At 36.3% G+C, this 25,130-nt stretch overlaps 1 protein-coding gene across 2 annotated transcripts in view; it reads left to right on the forward strand.

Annotated features, from left to right (window-relative positions):
- LOC141552507 (maestro heat-like repeat family member 5) overlaps positions 1-25,130 on the forward strand; it is a 70,575-nt gene that overhangs the window by 28,081 nt on the left and 17,364 nt on the right. For both annotated transcript variants that reach the window (XM_074284671.1, XM_074284672.1), the window contains exons 5-11: positions 1,940-2,094; positions 4,433-4,586; positions 8,002-8,186; positions 17,114-17,251; positions 18,161-18,272; positions 21,509-21,652; positions 23,339-23,515. In XM_074284671.1, the coding sequence (XP_074140772.1) occupies positions 1,940-2,094; positions 4,433-4,586; positions 8,002-8,186; positions 17,114-17,251; positions 18,161-18,272; positions 21,509-21,652; positions 23,339-23,515 (1,065 nt within the window). The remainder of the gene's footprint in view (positions 1-1,939; positions 2,095-4,432; positions 4,587-8,001; positions 8,187-17,113; positions 17,252-18,160; positions 18,273-21,508; positions 21,653-23,338; positions 23,516-25,130) is intronic.

Consider the following 25,130-nt stretch of genomic DNA (forward strand, 5'->3'; position numbering starts at 1 on the left):
AAAGACTGAATGAGTTAATGTTTAGAAAGCATTTTCTAAAATCAGAAAATATGATATAAGCATAACTTATTGTTAATCAGAATAACATATAAATTGTGACTCTATAGTAATTAGAGTTTTTAGAAATTGGGCCTAATGTATACCTTGAAATGAATATTGTCTCCTTCAAAGGAGTGTCTTTGAGAAGTCATACATTAATCTAAAAACCTCTTACCATTGATCTCACCACTTGGATTCTGTCTTTTTTGGAAAGTTCCCTGAGAACTGGCAATATATTCTTTGGACTATCCTTGGAAGAGTTACAGAAGCAGTTTTCATCCTTTGGGTTTGTATTTGATTTTCTGAAACAGACAATAGTTAAGATTATAATTTTTATATAGGACTTTAAGGTTTACTGAGTTTTTAAATATATATATATATATATATATATATATATATGATCTCATTTGTTAATTTGTTATTCACAACAGAATTGTTATTATTGTTGAATAATTTCAGTCATGTCCCATTCTTTGTGCCTCCATTTAGGGTTTTATTGGTAAAGATCCTGTGATGGTTTGCCATTTCCTTTTCCAGATGAGGAAATTGAGGCAAACTGTGTTAAGTGACCTGCTCAGGGTCATACACCTAGTAAATGTCTGATGACAGATTTAAACTCATGAAGATATGTCTTCCTGATTCTAAAACCAATGCTTTATTCATTTCACCATCTAGATATCCCTTGTCATATAAGCATCACAAATTTTCCCATTTCAGAAATCAAGAAAGGTAAGTGATATACCTAGAGAGCAACAAGCCAATAGTGGGGAGACAAACAAGAGACAGAAGCCGAAGTTGTTTGGGGAAGAATCAGGATCAATACCAAACATTCAAAACATGTTCTGCTTTTAAAAAAAAAAGATAAGGGGAAACAAGATCTGGGTTTCAAGATTTAAGGTTTCAGTTTCAGAAAGACGATAGGCTTTAGAGTTAGACATAGTACTTGTGTTCAGTTTGTCATACTCAAAACACTCATTGAACCTTGATGTTAGGGAGGGTGGTGGCTTTCTGCTCTTGATTTACCTCAGATCCTATTGTCTGGTGAGCTCCTTTGTTATGGTCACCTTCATTAACCTTTGGGGAATCCGTGGGGTGGCAGGTCCCTTACAGCTCAAAGATTTTATGATCCTACAACCATATATCATCCTAAGTACAGAGAGGCTAAACATCTTCTCCAAAGGTGATAGAACTTTGGGGCTAGATGAGGGGAAGAGAAGCCTAATCCGTCCTGGTCAGAGAGGACTAGTGAAAATTCAGGAGCAGGAACCAGAGGGTGTGTTCTAAACATCCTTAGAGAGAAGCTATGGGCAAAGAGCACCTGAATTCCCAGGAAGGAGATAGAATAAGAACTGTAACAGTTGAAAACATTGTATCAGAGAAACTAAAGACCAAGAGCATCTAAGGTAGAGTTTAAAAAAAAAGACTGAAAAAAATCCATTTAATTAGGCATATCTTTGCCTGCTCACTGGAGCCATCCCTAACAATCAATCAATATGCATTTATCAAATACATATTAGAATCCATGCATCATACTATCAAGAATATCAAAGATTTATTTAGTGCTTTAAGATAGGTACAATTTTTTATATTTATTATCTCATTAGATCTGTGTTTGGAAGATGAGGAATCAAATTTTAGCTCTGATACTGCACCAGCTTTTTGATTCTGGGCAAGCCATTATACCTGAATCTTGGTTTCTTTATCATTAATGGGGAAATTTTAATACTTTCTGAAAAAACATTTGGTAAACCATGAGGTGAGAAAATTCGCCATCCATCATGACCAAGTTTTTAAAAATATATATTATCTCATTTGTTCCTCATAGCATTATCATCATTATCTGATGGGAAGTCATGGTGATAGCAATTCACCTGAAGTGTTGTTTTTTTTTTCCCTACAGGTGACAGAGGTGTTTCAGAGTATGTACAAGGTGCTCCCCTCTGTCATATTCTCAGACGTCCGACTATCCCTTCTAAAAACCATCCCAAAGTTGGGGCGACAATACACTCCTGAGGTGGTTGAAGTGCTCCTCTCCTTCGCCCGACCAGCGGACAGGTACTTCCAAGCTCTTGAGGGAATGGGCAGGATCTAGTCTGCTGCCTGAAACATCTGCATGCACACTCAGAACCAGATTCTGGGCAAACCATTTCTCCTGTGGCCTTTTGTTCCTTCCTTTGTAAAATGTGTGGATTGGACTACATTATGGCTATGGTTTAGCCTCTCAGCTCTGATATGTAGGATCTTATACTCTTAAGTCTCTAGTCTCAGAGATCACCAAAGAAGTGATCCAGGACATGCTTTTGTCTTTAGAAAAGGGTGTTCCACAGACTTTCAGAATCACCCATTTCCATATTTAACATGTACCCTGGACTTTTCACTCACTGTGATCTTGGTCAGATCCTTTCTCCTCTTTAACCATCCTTTTCCTCATCTTTAACACAGAATCATTCATTATCTGGGAAACTAGGAGTTTGGTGCTTTGAGCACCTGGAGTGGAAAGAGGCAGCTCTTTTAGTCATCCCAACACCTGCCCTTTTCATTCCCCTTTATTGAGTAGTGATCAACCACTCAAAAACTCTTAGTAACTCTTTGTTCCTGTTATCATGCTACAACTAGCCTGATTAGCCAACCTTCTCCGAGCAATCCCTTCTTTTGTAGACTCATAGATGGTGAAGGTGACCTCACGACATAGACCACAAAGGTTGGAGCTTACATACACCTTAGTGAATAGCTCACCTATCTCCTTCACTTGTCATAAGAGACAACTATACTAACTGTAGCAGGCTCTAACAACCTTGATTATGGCCTTTTCCCAAGACCACTGGTTTTGGAATCTAAGGACCTGCACTCAAATCCTATTTCTGTTACTCTCTGAGGAACCTGGAACAAATAACTTAATCTCCCTGAGCTTCAGTTTCTTCATCAAGGAATTTCACTCACTGGCCTCTATGGCCCCATCTCTCTCTAAGTCTGTGATTGATGATGACTTCGCAAGCCAAGAAAAGGGAAAAAGAGAAAATAAAAGTAACAGGATATATCCCAGGATTGTCTAGCAATGGAGCCCAGCTATTTCCTACTGGCTATACCAGTCAATCTGGCAACATCGATTTCCTAGGTTAAACAGGACCTATATTTGTATATAGTAGTATAGCACTGATCCTACTTGTAATGTATAATCTCACTGACATATAGTAATATGCTACCATACCTAACCTATAATAATGCATAGCATACATAGTATATATACCTGTAATAATATATAGCATATTATAATATAATAATACATAGTATAATAGTATTATTATAATGATAATGTGATAATAATATAATGATACATAGTATAATAATGTAACATAACAATATATTATAATAATTTAATAACATATAATATAATAAAAGAATATAATGTAATACTGTATAGGCAGAGCCAAACCCAGAAATATATAGTAATTTATTATAATAAATTCTATTGTCATTTATTGTAATAAATAAATATGTGTATATGCATACATATATGTAGAATATTCATATGCATATCCATCTATAGTAACACTACATCATATTATACAGATATCCAACTATAGTAATTATCACAACATATGGTCATATATAATAATGTTTACTCATGCCTACACATAACAATATCTTTTTTTTTTTTTTTTTTGCTGAGGCAATTGGAGTTAAGTGAATTGCTCAGGATCACATGGCCAGGAAGTGTTAAGTGTCTGAGGTCAGATTTGAACCCATGTCCTCCTGACTTGAGGGCTGGTAGCACTTCATCACCTAGCTGCCCCAACAATATCTCTTTTTATAGCCATATATTATCAGTCAAAAAGCATCAATTAAATGCTATTTTGTGTCTGATACTGTACAAAACACTGGAGATACAAAGGAAGGCAAAAACATTCCAGTGGAGGAGACAAGTACATAATGTGCAATACATTTATAATTAGAAGATAATCTCAGAAAGGAACGTTTTAGCAACTGAAGGGAAATGTCTCCTTTAGAAAGTAGCATTTGAAGTGAGTCCTTCAAGAAATCCTGGGAAACTAAGAGGCAGAACTGAAGAAGGAGGCATGGAGAAATAGTCAATGCAAAGGCACAGACATGAAAGATAGAACATTATGTGTTAGGAATAGAAGTAGGTCACTAGAGCCAGATTATAGAGTGCATGAAGTGGGCAGTGAAGTGTAAAAAGACTGGAAACCAGAAACAGTCATGCCCACAAAAAGTAACTTCCAGATTAAATTCCCCACAAGAGAAATTGGAAAGTTACAGCTTCGTGATGGAAGCATTTTCCCCTCTTTCTAACACTTTTCCAATGAAGTATCCCCTGAATTTTGGGCAAAAGAGGGGTAGAGACAGGGTGAAGTAATCTTGAAATACTTTCCAGTCAGGTCATGGATATGTGGAAGATCATGGCAGTGGATAAAAACCTAATGAGGAGATTGATGACTCTGTTGTACCTCAAAATGAAGGTTCGGCCATCAGAAGAAGATATGATTTTAAAAAATATAAAGGATAAGACAGAACTGATGTCCATAGAGGTGAGAAATAATGTGGGGTACTCTTTCCATAACATTTCTTAGCAGAATTATTGACCTTTAGAGTTGGAAGAGAAGTGGAGAATTCAGATGCAGAAAGGAGAAATAACTTGTCAAAGGTAACTCTTTCCCCCTTTCTCTCTCCCCCTCCTTCTCTCTCTCTTTATTCCCTCTTCCTCTTATCCTCCTTCTCCCTCCCACTCCCTTGCACTCTCTGTCTATCTGTCTTTCCCTTTCTTTCTTTCTGACTGTCCTTGGTGCTCTCTCTTTGTCTCTGTTTCTATCCCTGTCTCTCTGTCTGTCTGTCTCTATATATTTTTCTGTCTCTTTGTCTCTGTCTATTCCCTATTTCTTCCTTTTTCCATCTCCTTCCCCTTCTCCATCTTCTGCCTTCCACTTCTTTCCCTCTCCCTCTGTCTTTCTTCCTCTATTTCTGTCTCTCTTTGTTTCTCTCTTTGTCTTTGGGTATGTCTCTCTACCTCTGTCTTTCTGTCTCTATCTCTATCAGTCTCTCTACCTCTTTCTCTCCATCTCTGTCTTATCTCTCTCTCTCTCCCTCCCTCTTTTTATCTCTGTGTGTCTCTCTCTTCCCTTTCATCAAACTGCTAAAATTTCTATCATTAGAAATCACACATCTACCTTGTAGGGTTTAATTCATAAGGCTTCATTTGGCTGTTCACATACCCAAGATTTTCAAGAGTTACAGACCCAGGGTGACTCTAATCAAATGAGTGTGAAGGTATAGTCTAAAGAGCATATAACTTAAATCCAAGAGATATGGGTTTGAGTGCTGACTTATAAACTTAATAATAAACTATGTGACATTGGGAAAGTCATAAGTAATCATAGGATTTAACATCGCATAGAAGATATCTTAGAGTTCATTTAGTTCTACCCCTTCATTTTACAAATGAAGAAACTGAGAGCTCCACAGGTATCATTAAATTCTGGTTTTAGAGTTAGATAGGATTTAAAGATCATCTAGTCTACTTCCTTTTTATCCCCATATGAGGATGCTGAAGCTTAAGTAGAAGAACTAATTTTTCTGTGGTCACTCAACTAATAGGTAGAGTAGTCAGAACTTGAACTCAGATCTCTACCTCTATCTTCACTGGTCTTTCTTCTATATCACTCTAACTTTTCTCACTATGCTTTTCTAAACTTGAGTTTCCCTTGGAAAGTAAGAATCATGGTACTTGTCCTACCCGTTTCATATATTGTGAGAAAACCTTATTTTAAGTTATAAAACACTAAATAAAATATTTTTATTATATTTTTTGAATATGATATATTTCCTGGAATCCCTAGTTATATTCATATGAAGAGGGACATCACAAAAGGAGTCCTTAGGTTTTGGGTTTTTTTTTTTCCCTAAGCCTTGATCTAGCCCTAAGTAGCCAGTCTCTTAATCTCCAGACCCTAAACTGGGCCCTTTTGGTTCTTTAGCGCTAAAGAAGTTTAGTTAGCAATGACCACTATCGCCTTCTTTCTGGCCAGAAAAAAGACATATTCCCACCTCTTGTTGAAATTGATCCTTTAGCCCCAATCTTTCCCTATCTTTTGGAGTACTATTTCAAAGTCATGTCATTTCTCTTATGTGCCTTCAATCTTGCCTTCTCCTTTGCTTCCTTGCCTTCAGACTATAAACATGATCAAGGCTCCCCAATATTTAAAAAAAAAAAACATTCCTTTAATCTTTAATCCATTCAACTAAAGATTCTTTCCTCTTTCACTGCCAAACTCATTGAAAAAAAATTGTCTACATTTAAAACTTCCACTTCCTTACTTCCCACTATTGCCTAAACTTCTTGCAACTTAATTTTTGTTTCCACAATTCTATTGATCCTGATTTGTCTTGGATAATATTTGACCTAGCCTTTCAATCAATGGCTTGTTTATTATCCAATCCAATAGTTTTTGGGAGCCTTTTCCTTTTAGAACAGTTAGATGGTATAATGGATAGAGTTCTGGGCCTGGATTTGGAAGACCTGAATTCAAATTTGTCATATATTTACTAGCGTCATTGGCCCTGTTTGCTTCAGTTTCTTTAACTGTAAAAGGGAAGAAAATGTCAAGCCATTACAGTAAGTTTGCCCCAAATGAGGTCACAAAGAATAAGACATGCCTGAAAGAACTGAACAATAGCTTCCTCTTCAACCTATCTGCAGTTTTTGATACTTTTGATCACCTGTCCTTCTCTATATTCTCTTTCTTTGGTTTACATACTCCCTACTTTTGACTCTCTAGGCATCCTTATGTCTCATGCTCTGACTCTTTATCTCCTGAGTGAGTTATTAAGGTTCCTTGTCTATAACTCTTCTCTCTATATAATCTCCTTCTTAGCCATCTCTTTTTCCCTCTTGTCTTCAACTTCCTACTCTACAGATTGAATTGTGATCTATATGTTTGTCCGCAATCCCTTTCCTAAACTGCAATGCCCCCAACTCCAACTGCTTTTCAGAGTGTCTCTACAAATCATTAAACTTGATCCCAAACCTGCTCCTATTTTTGATTTTGCTCTTTGTGTTCATGGCACAATCGTTCAACTCATCTTTCATAGTATGGTAAAAATGAATACTAGCCTTGATTTAGGAAAGATCCTAAATTTCATATTTCACTTTCAGTCAATTAACCTCTCAGAGCTTTAGTTTCTTCATCTGTAAAATGGAAATGATATTGTGGTAACTATGTCAATGAGCCAATGTTGTATAGCACAAATGAGATAGTATATTAAAACCCTTTGCCAATCTTTTTTTAAAGCACACAAATATTAGCTTTGCTTGAAACTTTGGGTTAGTTCTTACTCTTCTTCCTCACTTTTTGCATTTAGTCCTAATCCTTAGCAATATCTTGACACTTGTCACCTCTTTCCCCTTTCCATAGTCAATCCTCAGTTTTAGGCCCAGAATATTGCAGCTTTCTAGCAAGTCTTCCTCACTCCATTCTTTTTCTCTTCCAAACTACCCTTCATACAGTTTCCAGACTTCTTTCCTAATGTCTAGATTAGTCATGATAAACCCCTGCCCATGACTCTTTGATAATCCCCATTGTCTAATGAGTAAGTTCAAACTCTTTAAGCCAACATACCACTTTATCTTTCTAGTGTGTTTTCAAATCTGTTTCATGTACCCATGCTCCAGTTCAAAGGCTCTACTCACCACTCTCTATAGATGCCCTGAACTTTTCAGCCTCAGTGCCATTTTAAAAATTCTTTCCTATTGAGGAGGGAAATAAAGCTAGACAGGCTATGTCAGGCTAGATGATAGAGGTCCTTGAACCTAAAGATTGAGAGGCTGGACTTGATTGGGGAGACAATGTGAGCCATGGTTGGTTTCTGATCAGGTGTGTGCCCTAAAAAGTGGTCCAATTTAAGCTGTGTGTTTTTTTCTCATTTCCCCACCTCCATCCTCTTTTGTAGGCACTGAATACAATGTATGAGCTCCTTTACATCCAGGAGTTCCGGTTAACAGTCCACTGGGCCTTTTCTGGTATTTTTTTGGGCCTGCTGACACAGCTGCACTACCTCTTTGAACTGAACATGGTTGACAGTTCCCTGGACAGCTTTGAAAATACCCTGAAGTTGGAGTATCTCAGTCCTTTCAGGTGAGAGCCTCAGGACCCTGGATATTGCTTCTGGGTCATCTTTACAGATACTAAACTCACCCTAGCTATTTCTAAACTAGAGCGAAAGGTCTAGTATCCAGGAGCAATAGAAGGGGCACACTAAAACCTTTGTTCTTTCTATTCTGTAATTTTAACCCTGACATTCTCCAGAGCCTGAGTGATCAACTTTCTAACCAGCCAAGGAACTAAGATTTGGATGAGAAGACTTGATTTTGTCCTTGGCCCCAGGCTGGGCGCAGAGGAAGGACAATGCTGCTCAAAAAAAAAAAAAAAAACACCAGAGAATATCCATGCAAGAAATAGCTTTCTTGTTTTTAACTTCTTCTGTTTGTTCCTAGTTCTATCATCTTAGGCCACATTGTTTCCTTCTAGTCTGTGATAGTCTTTTAAATACTCAGAGGCAACAGCTATCTAAATTTTCCCTTTTACAGGTTAGGTTAAACATGCTCACTTTCCCTCAAATAATCCCAGGAGAGTCTGGTTTTGAGTTCCCTCTATTCCAATCATGCTTCCCTAGATGGGACTTCCTGCATAAGGAAGGTAATTCTGCTAGCCTAGTATTTCTATATGGAAAAGCAGCTTATAAGATAGGATTCTCTGTTCAGGTCTGCTCTGAGCTAAAGGAAAGGAAAGGGGTCTTTAATTTCAAGCTGTAAACAAATGCCAAAGGAAGGACTTGGTGAATGATAACCCATAGTCAGTCCGTAGCTGCTCTGACAGCTCCTGGGGCCAAGAGAAAATAGGATCTGGGCTTAAGCTGAAGAAGGTCACAATTTAAATTCTGACACCAAAGATATGAAAAAAAGAAGCAATAAAGGATATCATTGCCTTAGAATGGCAAGAGACATTGCTTGAAGGAGCAAGTGCTGTGCTCAGCTTTCAACAAACTAAGCATATTTGTCTGTGAGGTTGTATGGTTGTAAAAGCATGGTGCTCCCCTTCAATAGAAAAATAGCTGCAAAACATAGACTCTTAGCCACCCCTGGCTTATTTAATGCAGCAACCCATCAAGGACACACGCTCGGCAGCCAGCAGCAATTTAATTAGGTGAGATGCAGTTGCTTCTGGCCCCCATATGTGCTTTTCCAGTTCTTTCCAGGGGGCACACCTCATCTGCTTGTGGAAGGTAGTGCCCACAGTGACTCAGCCTTTGTGCCTCTGTACCTTAGGGGGCCTATGTCTGTAGGTGGTATTGCTGCTTTCCCATTTCTCAATCTCCACTTTGAACTTTCTAGCACTTTAATTGGTGAATAGCCAAATTCTCCTCTATCTGCTTCTAGATCTTTACCCTGAGGGTCTTTAGTATCATACTTTGTTGAGAGAATTAAAAAGCAGCTGGTATGACTTGTGGTTAGTGTTAAAATTTATTCTGTACAGCACATATCATGTAGTGGGGACATCTGCTTTCCACAATCTTGCAAATGACCCTTAGCTCATAGAAAAGCTTGATTTTAGTGCTACCTCCTCTAGGAAGCCTTTCCTGATCTCCCACTCCCCCAGTCACTAAGGAACTTTCCCTGGGAGTTATTTGGTAACTACTTTGCATCTTAATTTCTGTGTATATATTATTTCCCCTCAATATAAGCTCCTTGAGGAAAGGAACTATCTCATTTTCAAGGGCCTAATTCAGTGCCTGATACACAGTAGTGACTTCATAAATACTTGTTGAATTGAATGCATGAATACATAGCTACATAAAGAGAAGGGAGTGATTACACAGTGAGACTTAATTTAAATATCTATATATACATATACATATATATTTATATTTATACATATATATTTATATTTACATATATTTATATATTATGTAAAAATGGCATATGATCGTATGATGTATGTATTTATTATTTAATACAAATTGTCCTGTCTTAAAGTATCCTATGCAAAGATATTGACAATACACAAATGTTATCTGGATTATGGCTGACTCAATAGTTGTTCATTTTGGATATAATCTTACTACACAAAAGACATGCCCAGCCAGGTAATGTGCAGGAAAAGGCCAGTTATCAAGCTGAAGATAAATAGGGGATTAACAGGATAAACAGGAATAAACAGGTACATTAACATGAGGCAGAAAAAAAGGTAAAATATCAGAGCTAGAAGCTAGTCAGGATGAAGGTTCAAACCAAAGAGATGGAAATGTCATGCAAAAAAGACTGCAAAAGTGGGAGCAGAGAAGTGTGGGTTTGATGAAATCCATAGAGAAGAAAATGGCACTGAGCAACTAGGATTAGAACACCATAGAACCACATACTTATTATTATTTTTCATTTATTTATATTTTTCTCAGTTACATATGAATCATTTCAGGAGAGGAAAATCAGAACAGAAGAGGAAAAATATGAGAAAAAAAAGAAGAAAGAAAAAAGTGAATATAGCATGTGTTGATTTACATTCAGTCTCCATAATTTTTTTCTTTGGATGAGGATGATGTTTTCCATCCAAAGTTTATTGGTATTGACTTGGATCAATGGAATGCTGAGAAGGATCAATTCTATAATAGTTAATTATTATGCAATTCTGCTGTTACTGTGTATAATATTTTCCTGGTTCTGCTTGTTTTATTTGGCATCAGTTCATGTAAATTTTTCCAAGCCTTTCTAAAATCATCCTAGAACCATACATTTAAAACTGCAAGGTACAATAGAGGCCACTGAATCCAGCCTCCTCATTTGATAGATGAGTAAATTGAGGCTCAGGTGAATTTCCCCAGGGTCACACAATTAGTGTGAGAGAGAATTTTAAGCTAGATTTTCCCAATGGGAGCCAGGAAAACAAGACTAAAGTAGATATCAGTAAACTTCCATTTCTAAGTAACTACAGAGCACTTTCTTCACAATAACACTATAAGATAAGAAAAGAAAGTTTTGTTATTATTCTTTTAAAGGTAAGGAAACCTATCTCAGAGGGGTGAAGTAATATCCAAAGTCTCATGGCCACCAACTCCTCATTTAACTCCTCCGTGCCTTTTCTTCCTGTGTGATTCTTGTTCATGTTTTCCTATAAATCTCTTCAAAAATCCCATGATTTCAAAGTTCAAAGGAACCTCCAGGTTCATCTATTTTAATATCTTCTATAGTACATTTATCACATAGCTATCTATCCTTTGTGTGAACATTTTCATTGAGAGGTCATCTGCAGCCTCCCAACAGTGAATCAACTTGTTATTCAGGAAGTTGGGGTTTTTGTTTTGTTTTGTTTTAGTTCTGTTTAGTTCAAGAGACCCTGGGTTCAAATTCTAATAGTGATGAGAATTTGAAAGCATATGTACAAATAATTAAATGTGATTCTGGAGAATGGCCTCAATCTGCTCAGTTCTGAGCCCCACTCATTGGTGTGTGTGTGTGTGTGTGTGTGTGTGTGTGTGTGTGTGTGTGTGTGTGTGTGTTTATATATATTCTGAAGCTTGAGCAAGTCAGCTAATCTCTCTCAGCCTCAGTTTTCCCATCTGTAAAATGGGAATAATGATAGTACTTACCTCACAAGATTTTTTTTTTTTGTTTGTTTGTTTTTTTTGTTTTTTGTTTTTTTTGGCTAAGGCAATTGGGGTTAAGTGACTTGCCCAGGATCACACAGCTAGGAAGTGTTAAGTGTCTGAGACCAGATTTGAACTTCAGGGCTGGTACTCTATTCACTGGGCCACTTAGCTTCCCCCTATAAGGTTGTTTTAAAGAACAGTGATGTACAAAATATTTTGAAAACTTTAAAGCACTATATAAATATTGTTGTTACTACTATCATTGTCACTATTGTTATTGCATGAAAAACTCAATAAGTTGGCTATGCAGCTCATTTAGTAATTTTGTAATTTAGGCAAGGGACACTTTTCATCCAGCTTGATTTTTTAAAGTATGCATGATTAGACTGATATGTTTCAAATTAATATATATATATGCACATATATATGTATATATATGTGCATATATATATATATTATTGCAGAATCAATGTAGTCATCTGTATTGGTGCAATGTCATTCATTCCTGGATTGGGAGACCTTCCCTACGGCAAAGAAATCTTTTGTTTAGAATCTGTAAAGGGCATTTGTAATATTGGCACACAGTTTAAAGGCAGCTTTATCTCTGTTTTAAACATAGATTGATTTTAGCACTTATTGAGCAAAACTATCTATTAGCATACATAAGGGAGAAAGCCTTCAAAATAACATTTTATTCTAAGGCAAATGCTTCTGGAAAAAATAGTATATAGTAAATGCTGGCAAAGATAACAAATATTGGGACTGGTAAATGTTGTGGAAAGATAAGTACAGTAATACATTGTTGGAGGAAGCTATGAGTTGGTCCAACCATTCTAAAAAACAACTTTAAATTATAAGAAAGTGACTAAATTGCCTATAACCTCTGGCTTAGGGATTCTTTGTTCTTGTCTTTCTCTTTCTCTATCTCTGTTTCTTTCTGTTTTTCTATATATATATATGTTTATATATATATATGTGTGTGTATATATATATACACATATATGTCTGTCTCTGTTTTTCTCTTTCTCTGTCAGTTTATGTATATATGTTATATATATGTGCATATATACACATACACCTATACATACATATATGTATATATGTGTGTAAATATATGCATTGAGACATATGTATGTTACATACACATATACAAATATAACAGCTCAATAACAAAGAATAGTCTTTCTTTTAGCCAAATATATTTACCAAAATAAATATTTATGGAAGCAAAGAAATGGACACCAAGTAGATGTCCTTCAATAAAGGAATGGTGTTTCATGTTATGACATATGAATGTGATGTAGTATTATCATGCTATAAGAAATGAAGAACATGAAAGGCATGAAGCATTGGAAGTCATACAACTGACAAAATAAAGCAAGTAAAAGCATGAAGATGCAAAGAGCACTGACTAACAACATAATGAAAAGAAAACAAATCAATTGACACTGAATTCTGTGAAATTCTAATGACCTAGCTTTGTCTCAAAAACATATGAAAAATGACTTCCCCCTTCTTTACCGAAGATCCACTTTTGTTTCCCCACTGCAGTTTCTCTAGGGGCAGCTAGATGGCATCATAGTGCAGAGTGCCTAGAGTCAGGAAGACTCATCTTCCTGAGTTCAAATCTGCCTTCAGATACTTACTAGCTATGTGATCCTTGGCAAATCACTTAATCTTGTTTGTCTTATTTTCCTCATCTATGAAATGACCTGGAGAAGGAAATGGCAAACCACTCCACTATCTTTGCCAAGAAAATCTCAAATAGGGTCATGAAGAGTGAGACACCAATGAAAAATTACTGAACAACAATAGGTTTCTTAATATAAAATATTACATATAACATCAGAATTTTTTGATGTGTTAGCTAGTTTTTAAATAATATTTTTCTTTAAAATTTTTTTTATTATAGGACATGGTTTTCTGGGATGGGAAGGGAAAAAGAAGGGATACACTGGAAAATATAGATTAAAAGTTAAAAATAAATCTAAAAATATTTTTTAAAAAGAGTAAACCTAACTGGTACTGAATATTTTCCATACCTCTTAATGAGTTGGTTGGTTATAGAGGTGTGGTTAGCTATAGAAAAATTATTAGTGAAAATTTGCTTTTCTCCCCTGATGTTTTCATCAAAAATAACATCCATGCATTCATAGACTATTCACATAAAGATTTTACAAAGATGAGTAAACAGATACAAGAGTCAATCACTTATTTTTAGTAAAAGATCATCCATGATATTTTACATTCTCTTAAGAACAGTCAATCAGTCAAAAAACATTTTATTCTCAGGACTTATGGTGTGCTAAATGTTGGGCATGCAAAGAAAATAAAATAATATGGTTCCTGCTCTTATGGAGCTTACATTGTAATAGCAGACACAACATGTAAATAAGTAGGCACATACAAGATACATAGACACACATATATTTAGTAAAAGGCGCTGTTAGACATTAGCATACTGGAGGAACTAAGAAAGATCTTCTATAATGGATGGGATTTAAAATGCTTCTTGAAGGAAGTCAGGGAAATTAAAAGATGGAAATGAAAGATATAATAATCCTGGCATGGGGGATAGATACTGTAAAAGCACAGAGATTGAAAAGGAAATGCTTTGTTCAAGGAAGTGCAAATAACCCAGTGTTGCTGGAATATAGAGTGTATGGGGTAAAAGTAGTATTCAAAGCTTGAAAAAGTAGAAGGGATGAAGTCATAAAGCTTTAAATGCCAATCAAAGAAATTTATACTTGATTGTGGAAGTACTAGGCAGTTTACTGGAAAAGAAATGCCTTATGGCTTTAATTACACTTCAGAAAAATTACCTTGGAGGATGAGATGGAGTAGTGAAAGATTTGAACAGGAAGATGAGATGTGATGAAGATCTGAACTATGGTTATAGTTGTGTAAATGGAGAGAAGATGATGTATATGAGATATTGTGAAGGAAGAGATGACAAAGATTAGTTATGTAGGGTGAATGAGTTGAAGTCAAGGATGGCAAGAAAACTGACTGCAGACATGGGAGACTAGGAGGATGGTGATTATACAACAGTGCAATTAGAAGTTGGGAAGAGGGGAGGGTTTGGAGAGAAAGCTCATGAGTACTATTTTGGACACATTGATTTTCAGATGCCGATGGGACACCTTATTGAAGATGCAGTTAGGGATGTTAGGCCAAGAGCTCAGGAAGGAGACTATGATTGCTTTTATAGAGCTAAGATTCAACTGCATAGGAATAATTGAGCCTATGGGAGCTGATGAAATCACAAAATGGAATAGAAATAAAAGAAGAAGAAAAAAGAATCAGGGCAAGAGTATTAAGGGACATCCATAGTTAGTGGATGGGACATGGACAAATTAGAAAAGGATACTGAGAAGAAATGGTGAGAGAGGTGGGAGACCCAGGAGAAAGCAATGTCATGAAAACCTAGTGATGAGAGAATAACAAAAAGGAGGCAATCAATAAGGATTGAATTCTACAGAGAAGTTAAAAATGATGAAGATTTTGAAAAAAAGATTCGATTTGGCAATTATGAGGTTATTCTTTATAGTTTATAATGAGATTATAACTTTAGAAAGAGCAGATTCATTTGAATGATGGGGCAAAAAGTCAGATTACAAAGAAGTTAGATGATAGTATGAGAAGAGGAAATAAAGATACCTAGTAGGGACAGCTTTCTTAAAGATTGTATTGTAATGCCAGAGAAACTGAGGAAAGATAGAGATTAGTGAATTTTTAATATTTTATTTGGATTTCTGAGAAGGAGAGATTTTCTAGGACCAAAGGATTCATTTTGATCCCAGGACTGATGTCTTAAAGTATTCAGCATCGGCATCAACATCAGCATTGAATGTGAGATTCCAATGATTTTTATATGTGCCTCTAAGATCAGGGTAGACAAAGGCAAGGAGATGAAGTTCAAATTCTGGTGGGCGTGGGAATTTCCAGAAATGGACCATCAATCCGGTTCTGAAAGGTTGGGGGTAAGACCATAAATTCTGATAAACTGGGAGTAAAGGAGACACAGAGTCTGGAACTTAGAGATAGAGTAGAGGATGCCAATTAAGTATCTGAGATAGGACATCTGGAGTTTTATCTTTTGGAGTGACCAGATCTCCACAGCCCTAATTATCTCAGTTCTAATGGTCAGGAAGGGGAGTTGCAACCAGGGGGAATGATTCAAGGAACTGAGGCAGGGCAATTAGGGAAATTGAGGCAGGACAATTAGGGAAACTGAGGCAGGACAATTTAGGGAAACAGTGGCACAACCGTAGTAGTTTCATAACTCCCTCGCTTGCTTCAGAAACCCTTGATATTCCCCTGAAGTCAGTCATTGTTTCTGACTGCCATTTTCAGGCAGTTTCTTCTTTGAAGGGCATGTTCCTTCTATTTTGTCTTTCCAGGTTCCCTTATTCTTCCAGGCAGAATTTTTCTAACCTGTGCTTTGGACCATGATAATCTGGGAAAGAGTCTTTCTTACCGTTTTCAGAGTCCAGTTATGTTTCTTCTCTCTCTTCTACCGCACAAAAAAGAAAGGAGAGAAGAAAAGGTGAAAGGGAAAGCTTAGCTATCAGCTGGCTCTTTTATATGCCTACTATACTTCTCAATTGTTTTTCCTAAAAGATGTTACTACCTGTAATCTCTCTACATCTTCTGCTGTGATATTTTACAACTGAGTTTGTATTTAAATGTACTTTGTCCTTGGCTGTCGAGCTCTTGGCTTGGCTCAAAAAAAGTTTGGGGCCCAGCCAAATTGAATTCATATTGGCTTTAGGCAAACAGAATTAGAAAGGCAAATCTATTTCATTTAAGAAAAAAACAATGACAGAACACATTCTAAAAGTAAGGAAATGCATAAAATTCTGAAGTCCTTGAGCTAGAGGAGAATTTGGAGGGTGATTCAGGGCCACCCCAATTTTCCAGCATGCAGAGGGTCCTGGACAGATAATAATCTACTGTGGATCATCAAGAAAGAGTTTACACTGTATTCTATTTATCCTATTTACCTCTATTCACCAGGTGCTCCTCTGGAAGTGATCAAGGTTATTTATGTTCTTTTTAATATCTAATTCTTAGAACTGAAAACACTATTCCAGAGTGGACAAAACTCCAAATATTCTACTAGAAAATGTACTGAATCAATTTATTTGTTAGCTCTGAAGAGCAGTGTCAAGTTGTATAAAGACTCCAAGTCAAAAGACCCGAGTTTCCCATTTGATACATGGAGAAGTTAAATGTCAGCATTTAAGTGCCATTGTGAAGAGAATACCCATACTGAGAAAGTCTCTGATTTGTCATAAAATAGGTTTGTTATGGATTAGTGGAGGATAGCCCAGGTGAACAAACCCATATAAACATATTCCAGAGTCAGAAATTGGGAGCTGAACTTAAACTCTCATACCTTGATTTCTCTATTCCATAGGACATGTCTAGAGGCCCTGAAAGGTCTCTTCTGGACCACTGACAATTGGGAGATATTTGCCTATATGAAGCTACAACAGGGATGGGACCTTTTCAAGAAGATGAATACATTCAAACAGGGTGTGACTCTCCTGACTAGGTACTTGGGGAAATGATATGGGAGATAGGGTTAGAGGAAAAATTTGCACCATGCTGTCATTGAAATATGCAATTCCTTGGGGGATTAGATCCCAAGAGGCATTCCTATAATATCTTTGGAATTTGTGCCCCATGTTTTTCCTTATTTCCATACCCACAGAATCTTTCACCACATGTCCATGGTCTTTGGGCTACTTCTGGCTCTCTCTTGTGCAGAATGGAGGTGTCTGAAAATTCCACTCTGCTGAATGCCTGGGAACAGGATGTATTCTTCATTTTGAGGGACTGGCACTTTGAAAACCTGGGAGGGAAATACTAAAATCCAAGGGGTGAAACACAAGAAAGAGTGATTCCACTGACAAGTGAGAGTACAGGAGAGAAGCACAAACTCATGCATATGTACACACAGAGAGAGACAGAGAGACACAGGGAGATAGAGATAGACAGAAGCAGAAACAGAAGAGACAGAGGTATATATATTTTAGTATATATGTTTGCATATATACATATATATACACATGCATACATATATATATATATATATATATATATATATATATATATATTTACTTTCTACACTAATTTATTGGGCTTTCTTTTTTGGAAGAAGGTAATATGTAATCCAAAGCAATGTTGCATTAATGTTAAAATTTCAGGTCCTGTGACAGGGTAATGAGAGAGATATTTGGTATTATGTGTTTGTCAAATTGCATCCCATAGATGGCTGTTTCCTCACTCTATGAAGAAGTCCTATATTAACACCTAGGACAGTTCCTGGTACAATGCTAGTTGACTGACCTACTGAACTTTCCTTCCCATCTCTGACCCTAGTTCTCTATTCCCTATCCTCAACTAGACAAATCCATCATTAGAAATTAAGAGTTTTCTCCCTACTTATTTCTTTCCATAGGGCCATAACTTACTACAAGTGTGAGATCAAGAGCATTTTAAGTCATGCCATGCTTAGCATGAAGAGTCCATATGAGCGGGATCATTTGGTAGGCATCCTCGTTATCATCGAGGTAAGACTGTCCAGGCAGAGTCCTATAGCTACTCTGTAGGGAAGCAATGGACTCCAGATCTCTCATTTAGGATCTCAGGATAGGAACCTGGGAATCTAGAGCAGTCCCTTCTTTGCAAGGTTGTGAGGAGGACCTCATGAGCTGAGGGTAGAGAAGCAAGTTCTGTTCAGTTAACTTTTGGTCTAGTGATGGATATGAACAGATCTCCTCCATAGTAGCTGTAGGAAAAATTATCGTATACACAGTGGGGTACCCTATGTGGTAAACACTTATTTCCGCTATTCCTGTAAGAGCAGGAAGAGTAGATGATGGAATTACAGAATCTCAGAGTTGGTAGAGACCTTAAGGGAGCATCTAATTCCATTTATACCTGAATAAGAGTATCCTCAACATCCCCAATAAATAACAATTTAACTTCCATTTGAACACCTCTGATGGAGAAAACTGTTTGTGACAACCCATTTCACTTTATGATAGCCCTTATTTTTAAAATGTTCTTGCCCTTGCATTGAGCCTAAAATCTTCACAACTTTTACCAACTGTTCCTAGTCCTCCTCTTCTGAGGCCCAACAAAACATCCATTTTGTCTTTCACATGATAGCCCATCAGATACTTAAGATGTTCCCTTTAAGTCTTCTCTTCTTCAACTGAAAGATCATCGGTTGAGCAATTATCCCTTCTACATCATGACTTTCCCCACCAGTTTTGACATATATCATGGGTTGACCTAAGATGTTAAATAGAAAAATTTTGTCAGTTTTATAGAAGCCACAGATGGTATGTGAAGGTGAGAAAATGGCACAGAGAAAGCTTAGAAACTCAGGAATGCCATATATATATATATATATATATATACATACATACATACATATATATGGTATAAATCTATATTTTATTTTTATATTATGTTAAACATATTTTATTTTTAACATCACGACATCATAATAATTCAGACTTCTTTGGTACAAAGGAAGGCCCAAAAACTTTTATGTGGATTTTCCAGATCACAGGAGGCCATACCCCTAACCCCATGATGTGGAAAAATAACTGTAGTGGGGTTTCTAGTCTTCTTTCTATACTAGTTTTCTTTCCCTGGACAGACACTGGTTTGGCAATATATTTCTTAAAATGTGGCATCCAGAATTGAACACCTTACTCCCAGTAAATTCTGGGTAGGTCAAAGTAGAACAGAATTACTGACTTATTGATTCTGGATACTCTGACTCTCTTAATACTTCCTTAATTTCATTACAGTTTGGAAGGTTGCAATGTCACACTGTTAATTCATTGAACTTGTGGTCCACTCAGATTCCAGTATTTTTCCTAGAGAAGTTATTATTCTCATCTTGTAGTGTAAAGTTTTTGTTTTTTGCCTTTTTCCTCGAGGGGAAAGATTTATTATGCTGTAGTGAGCTATGTTCCAAAAGAATTTAGCCTATTTTGTTTTGTTTTGTTAACCTAAGTTTCAGGAAAAAGACAAAGAGTTGTTGGTAGTGAAATAGACTGGTAGAGCATGGAACTAAACCAACCAAAGCAAAAGATTAAAGTAAGGGAGGGTGTCCTGTGAGGTTCAAATAAATATAAAAGCAATAATGAAAATCGTAATGTGTATTTTGAAAAGTATAGAATACTATCCAAAAGAGAGTGGTTCATTATTGGTAATATCATAAATCCTTATCATTTCTATTTAGACCTTTATAATTTATAAACTACTTTCACATTAATGTTTTCTCATTTGATTCTCACATCTTTAGGGGGTAGACAGGGTAAGAATCATTATTGCTGTTTTATAGAGAGATAAATAGATGTTCTGGGTATGTAAGGGTCTTGACCAAGATTAGAGTTATTTACAGTAGAGTGGGTATTTAATTTCATGTCTTCTGTCCCCTGCTCTAATACTTTTTAGTCTAGGGAGAAGAGACTTTGGGAAGGTTACAAAGTATGTGAAACTTCTCCAAATATATATAATAGGATTATATTTCCACATGATCTTAAAATGGAGAACTTGGAAGAATGGATAGAGAGGAAGATTTAGGCTTGGTCTATAGAAAAACTTTCTAACAATCAGAGCTGTCCAAAAGTGGAATGAGCTGCTTTTGGAAAAATGGGTTCTCTATAATAATTTGTTTTATGTAGCACTTTTCTATAGCACAATGTGCTTTCCCCAAAAACAACCCCAGGAGAAAAATTGTCAGCAGTTAAGAGATTTGTACCCAATCCAATCTAGGCATTTATTGTATTCATTATTTATAAGGCACTGGGGATATAAAGACAAACCAAGACAAATTTTAAAAATAAAAACAATCCCTTCCCTTAAGCATATTATTAATGGAAGGAGATGGCTTCTTAGTTACTTTACTAATCTGAGATTCATGAATCTGTACTCTCTTATTTTTTCTTCTGTCATTGAATAACAAAGGATCTGAGTAAGAAGAAAAGAGGAAGGTGAGCCTTATTTTGACCAACTATTAGGTAGGGTAGATAGAAAATATTCCAGACTTTACAAATGATAAAACTGTCTTAGAGAGGATGAGATCTGCTCAAGATCAAACAGACAGCAAACTAGGATTCATGGCTAGGCCTTCATCAAGTTTAACAATAATGGACCCAATGAGGTGCCTAGGAAAAGTCATTTAAATGATCCAGGAGTTGGGTAGGGAAGCTCTTAGTAGTCAGACTTAAGAATAAGAAAATGATTGTCATTAAAACAGATCAAATACTCTAACTTAGGAATAAGAGAGCTGCTGCTTAAACATGTTGCCCGATATCTGGGCACTGAGGCTCAGGGATCCCCCCCATAACTGAGAGGAAGTTCAATCCTAGGCTTTTATTGTCCTAGCATTCAATTTCCATGGGGATCTTATTCCCCAAGTGAAGTTAAATTTGAGAATAAAAACTGGCCACAAAATGGTGGGGAAGAAAAACCACCAGTAAATGGATCACTGAGCTCAGTGAATAAAGTTCCATTAGGTTTCACGGCTATGTGAAGAAGATGCTAGAGTAGATTGTACCAACTTTGACCAAACCTTCCCTTGGGGCTCATTAAAACCAAAAATCTGGCATGGGCAATGGGTATTTTTCATCTTGATTCCCCCTTCTAGGCAGGAAAGGCAGGACATGAGGTTATTCTTGATGCACACATATCTATTCCTATGTCCCTGAAATGGTTTTTGATGGCCAGAGTTCAGGACCAGCTCTGTATAATATGAAAAGCTCACTATGAGACCTCTGTTCAGCTTCTCAACAGCAACGAGGTCCCACGATACAAATCTCGGCGGACTATCTGGAGCTTCCTAACTTCCTCCATGAGAAACTCCAACATGGTGGTACAGACCATGAGTTTGCAGGGGTTGGGTAGCCTTCTACTTCAACCTGGGAAGGTAAGAAGGGAAATCCTTTTAAATTCACCTTGGACACATAGTACTTTTAGCATTATTAAAATTTCCTCTTCTATTTTATCCTAGTTTTCTCCCCTCCCCACATCCCCTTAATATAGAATCACAGATCTCAGAGTTAGAAGATAACTCAGAGGTTATCCAACACATGTCCCAAACAATATCTATAACTTATTCAAATTCTAAATTGATTTTTAAAATCTCACCAATTCATATGTTCCCTTCAGTAATACAAATTGTGGCATCTACTTTCTGCCCAATCCAATGTTACTCTTGTCCCTATCTCCCAAGAAGTTTGGCAAGGTAGTTGACCCAATATGCTGGTCTTCCTTGCTTTCTCTTGATATAACACTGATAGAACACACGACTTGTTTTGTTTACTACCTATGTCCTGCTCTTGCAACATGCTCATCCCGTTTTTTATTTCTCACTTACTTAGTTGACATCACTTACTCTAGATTTTTTTCTTTGTAGTTTCTTATTTGTTTTAGAGGGATCATATCCACATATGTTGCTTCATTGGACTTTGAGTGATACTCACTTTTAAATCTTAGAAACTAATAGTGACTTAAAATCATGAAACAATGCTGACAAAATATAACTATTAAAAAGATGGACCTTTGTTTAAGAGGAATTAAAGGAGTTTTGCAATTTCTTGAAAGTAATTTAGCTCACTCTCTTTTTTAATACTGAAACCCATTGTCCACTGTCAGCATCTAACCAAGTAGTAGTTACTGATAGCTGAATTCTATGTTGTTCCTATGACTACTTGTCATAATTTGGGAGCATAGAGACTTCACAAATACCAGATTATTTGGTTTTTCCTATGTGGATGTTTATGTCAAAATCCTTTGTGGGAATATACATCTTATCCAAAGGTTTATCCAGGGTCTAATTAAATCAAAATCTTGTCATCTGCAAAGAGGAATATCTGGAAGACTTTATCCTCTACAGAGAATTAAATCTTCAATTTAAAACAGATTTTTCCCATAATAGTGGCAAACACCTTTGCTTGGCATGTCATTATCATCCCCCTTATCTGGTTTTAAACATCAGAGGTTTATTGACTACGGCTTTCTGTGTCTATAAATTTCATGAAACCTTGATTAATGTTGAAAAATGCATGGTATATGTATGCCTTTTAAGTGGCATTTTGCTCTACTGAACCAATAGTCAATAAACAGCAAGACAAATGAGATCTTGAATTCACCAAAGAATCTTCTGTAGTCTAAGCATCCCCAGCTCCTTCAACTGATATTTATGTAATTTGATTTCTAGATTCCCTCCCCATCCAAGTCACCATTTAAATAAACTTTTATCAATATTCCTCTTACAATGTGGTACACATGCAATGATTGTAGCATCTCCTTTGCTTCTCTCCTCCAGCTTAGACAGCCACAGTTCTTTCGATTGCTCTTCATAAGATGAGGTTTCAAGAACCTCTCTCTGTCAATAAGGAAAGGAACTGAGGGCACTGAGATAAACTTCCATCCCTTTATTATTTTTCAAAAGACATGACAGCTTAGGGGGGAAAATTTCGAGGGTCTCAGTGTTTTGGGTAGAAGGGGTGTAGAAGACAGTTGTAGCTTTGTAGACTGTACAAAGCCTTCTGGAAGATCCTTGGAAGGATTATCATTAGGTTTTTCTCCTTTTCATTTTCATTCCCTGTAGGGAAATCTGCTCCGGAGCCAACTATCTGACCTGATGGAAGGATTATTGGATCAGGAAGAGGAGAAGATTTTGGTACTTATAAACATCATTGGTGAAATCCTGCATCGCCTGACTTTACAGGGTGCTGGCTCCAATAGCCTCAGAGTGGCAGAGCAGCTGTACGATCTCTTTGATGATGTAAGTGTCAGGGGTAAGCAAAGGGGTAGATAACCAGGGTCAGGAGCTAATGGGAAGAATTCATCCCTTAACCTGAAGTCTCTCTAAATCACATAGCTTCTGGGAACACCAGGCCTTTCATTTATGACTGGTCTAGAATACTTTACTTTGGTCCCTGGGGTATTACTTTGAAGCGCTTTTTTTCCCTTTAAGACAAGACAGAGCATTTTATTGATGCCTTTTGTCTTTACATCACAGTCATACCTGGAAGAAAAAAGAACTGCAACAAACTCTCTCTTTCTCAAGAATTTTTCCTTGTAGGGGAAAAAAACAAAAAAAGAAACATTTGATACATTTGATTAGGTGACATTGCATAAAGCTTTGGGTTCTCTTAGTCCTCTGGCTTTCTTCCATGAGGAAGAAAATGTGCTTCTATTATTTTGTTTCCTGAGGAATTCATTTTCCTATATTAATATAATTACCAACAGATAGTAATAGTCATACAATTTATAAAGTTTACACAATGTTTTATAGTTTACAAATCACATATATATCATGACTCAGTATTTACTTCCTTTTAGTGATCATTTAACTTAAATAGTGGTATTGATTATCCAAATTATCCTTTGGTGTTTTTTTTTCATACATTTGTCATATTTCTCTGAAATCTTCCTATGTGTTATTTATTGCTAAATAACAATGTTATATTCCACTCATAAAACACTGATTTTAGGTATTCTCTAATCACTATTTAGGTATTCGCTAATCAACAAGCACCTACCTTCTTTCTAGCTCTTTCCTACCACAAAGAAGTATGAATATGTTGTTACAGACATCTGTTTCTATTTTCTATCTTTCTTTGGGTATATGCTTAGTAGAGATATTGCTGGCTCAAAGAGTAGAAACAGTTTATTTTTTTTTATTTAATAGTTTTTATTTACCAGATATGTGCATGGGTAATTTTACAACATTGATAATTGCCAAACCTTTTGTTCTAATTTTTACCCTCCCCCCCAGATGGCAGGTTGACCAATACATGTTAAATAAGTTAAAGTATAAATTAAATACAATATATGTATACATGTCCAAACAGTTGTTTTTCTGTACAAAAAGAATTAGACTTTGAAATAGTGTACAATTAGCCTGTGAAGGAAATAAAAAATGCAGTCGGACAAAAATAGAGGGATTGGGAATTCTATGTAGTGGTTCATAGTCATCTCCCAGAGTTCTTTCGCTGGGTGTAGCTGGTTCAGTGTAGAAACAGTTTAATAAGATTTATTGCATAGTTCTGATACCTAGAATGGTTGGATCAATTTATAGTCCAACCAATAATGTATTTAGTATATCTATATTTAGATGTATGTATCTATAGTTCAACATTGTTATGTGTATATGTGTATGTGTATATCATGTATATGTGTATATATACATCAAGATGTGTGTGTGTGTATGTGTGTGTGTTGTGGGTGTGTGTATAAGTATGTATATATGATGTAGAGAGACTGGTTAGAAGGTTATCACAATAGTCTGGTAATGATGGCCTGAACTAGGGTTGTGGGTATGCAATGGGAAAGAAGGAAATTTATATAAAAGACCTCATGAAAGTAGAAATGACAAAATTTGGCAGCAGATTAAA

Source organism: Sminthopsis crassicaudata, chromosome 1 (assembly GCF_048593235.1).
Source record: "Sminthopsis crassicaudata isolate SCR6 chromosome 1, ASM4859323v1, whole genome shotgun sequence".
Classification (NCBI taxonomy): domain Eukaryota; kingdom Metazoa; phylum Chordata; class Mammalia; order Dasyuromorphia; family Dasyuridae; genus Sminthopsis; species Sminthopsis crassicaudata.